This window comes from Carlito syrichta, unplaced genomic scaffold, assembly GCF_000164805.1.
Source record: "Carlito syrichta isolate Samal-C Ts95f unplaced genomic scaffold, Tarsius_syrichta-2.0.1 Scaffold150313, whole genome shotgun sequence".
Lineage (NCBI taxonomy): Eukaryota > Metazoa > Chordata > Mammalia > Primates > Tarsiidae > Carlito > Carlito syrichta.
In genome coordinates, this window is record NW_007094409.1 from 138,991 (window position 1) to 140,497 (window position 1,507).

General features: G+C 52.0%; 1 protein-coding gene across 2 annotated transcripts in view; it reads right to left on the reverse strand.

Moving 5' to 3' along the window:
• Positions 1–996, reverse strand: part of SLITRK4 (SLIT and NTRK like family member 4) — an 8,249-nt gene extending 7,253 nt beyond the window's left edge. Inside the window, exon 1 of one of the 2 annotated variants that reach the window (XM_008050559.2) lies at positions 625–996. Coding sequence is in view for 1 of the 2 variants with exons in the window: in XM_008050558.1 (XP_008048749.1) it covers positions 183–228 (46 nt within the window). In the remaining variant the exon portion in view is untranslated. Of the gene's footprint in view, positions 1–182; positions 302–624 lie in introns of those variants that run through there. The other variant, XM_008050558.1, reaches the window with a different exon arrangement.
• Between the last annotated feature and the right edge of the window lie 511 nt (positions 997–1,507).

Here is a 1,507-nt window from a genome sequence, read left to right on the forward strand (position 1 = left end):
GGACCCCCAACGACTTCGACCCCCGCACATTCCTGAGCTCCGGCCCCCCGCCCTGTCCCTCACCCAGACATCCCTACTTGATTCCTTTTCTACCCACAAGGAGAAAGCGCGCTTTCTTCTTGACGTCCGCCCCCTCTTTTTGCCTAAAACATCCCCTAGGAAGGGGCGACCCCTTTCCTTACCCGTAGAGAGACCCCAGTCCTCAAATGCGGACGCGCTTGCTTCCATCCCCCCCCACCACACACACGCACACTCGAGTCCTTTCTTCTCCCCCAGTCCCCTAAGAACGAAGGAACACACACACACACACACACACACACACACCCGGGGCGTTCCTTTGAGAAAGCAACCCAAGAACCCAGGAAAAGCCAAAGAAACAGTGGAGAGAACCCAGGAAAAGCCAAAGAAACAGTGGAGAGAACCCAGGAAAAGCCAAAGAAACAGTGGAGAGAACCCAGGAAAAGCCAAAGAAACAGTGGAGAGCCTGGGAGAGGGGGGCCGAGGGCGATAGGGTCGTCGAATCGACGCGGAATTGAATAATTCCAGGATGGAGGGGGGTGAGTCAACAACAATGACATTCAAATGCAACAATCTCACTTGGATTTTGTATCGCGGGTACGGTACCTTTGGCTAATTGTCATCCCGCAGAACAGAGGGCTCCGGGAATACTTCTCGGAAGCGGGCGATCCGGGATGGAGCCTTCTTAAGACCAGTTTCCTGGGATCCAGTAGTATTCGCACTCCCCCTGCCTGTCTGCGCATAAGGGGCCGGGGGCTTTAAGGAAAAAGTGTGAGGCTTTAGCCCAAAGTGAGACTGTTAAGCGGGGGTAGGAGGAGATGGGTTAATTCTCCGCACCTGGAAGTCCGGGGGACCTTTGGCGCAGAACGGGTTAAGCAGGATGGTTTGGGAACTGGAGGTGGGGATAGGGGATAGGGTAGAGGAAAGAGAGGTGTGGGACTGGGAGAGATGCCGCACTTGCAACCAAAAGAAAAAAAAAATTCTGGTTTGGTTACTGAGCATGCCCAGTTCCCAGCTCAAGTCCTATAAGGGAGGCATTGTGTGCGTTCCACTTCTCCGGGCTTTGGTGGTGACCGGGAGGGGACTTTGGTTGGGGAAGGGGGTGGTGGATAGGAGATGTTAGGGAAAAAAGGTGGGGGAGGACAAGGTTTTAAGCTTTCGGGCTGTGCGGGAGGGACTGTGAAAAGGGAAGGGAAGGGACCCACAGGATACCTCTGCGAGACAGAAAGGAAAGAAAACGGAATAAGAAAAGTCACTTGAGTAGCCTCTCATTGTCTGCTAAAGAAAATTCAGCAGCTGAGTTTTAAATAGCCAGAGGCAGCAAACACAACACGTGGGATGTCTAGGCCCCCTTTTCTACTCATTTGTTAATGCTTCTGCAAGAGTGTAAGAATGTTATGAGGAAGGGTTAATGTTCAATCAGTTTTATACTGATTGGTCATTTAGTTAATAAACTGGTTAGGCAAACAAATAAATCTGGGGGGGGGGG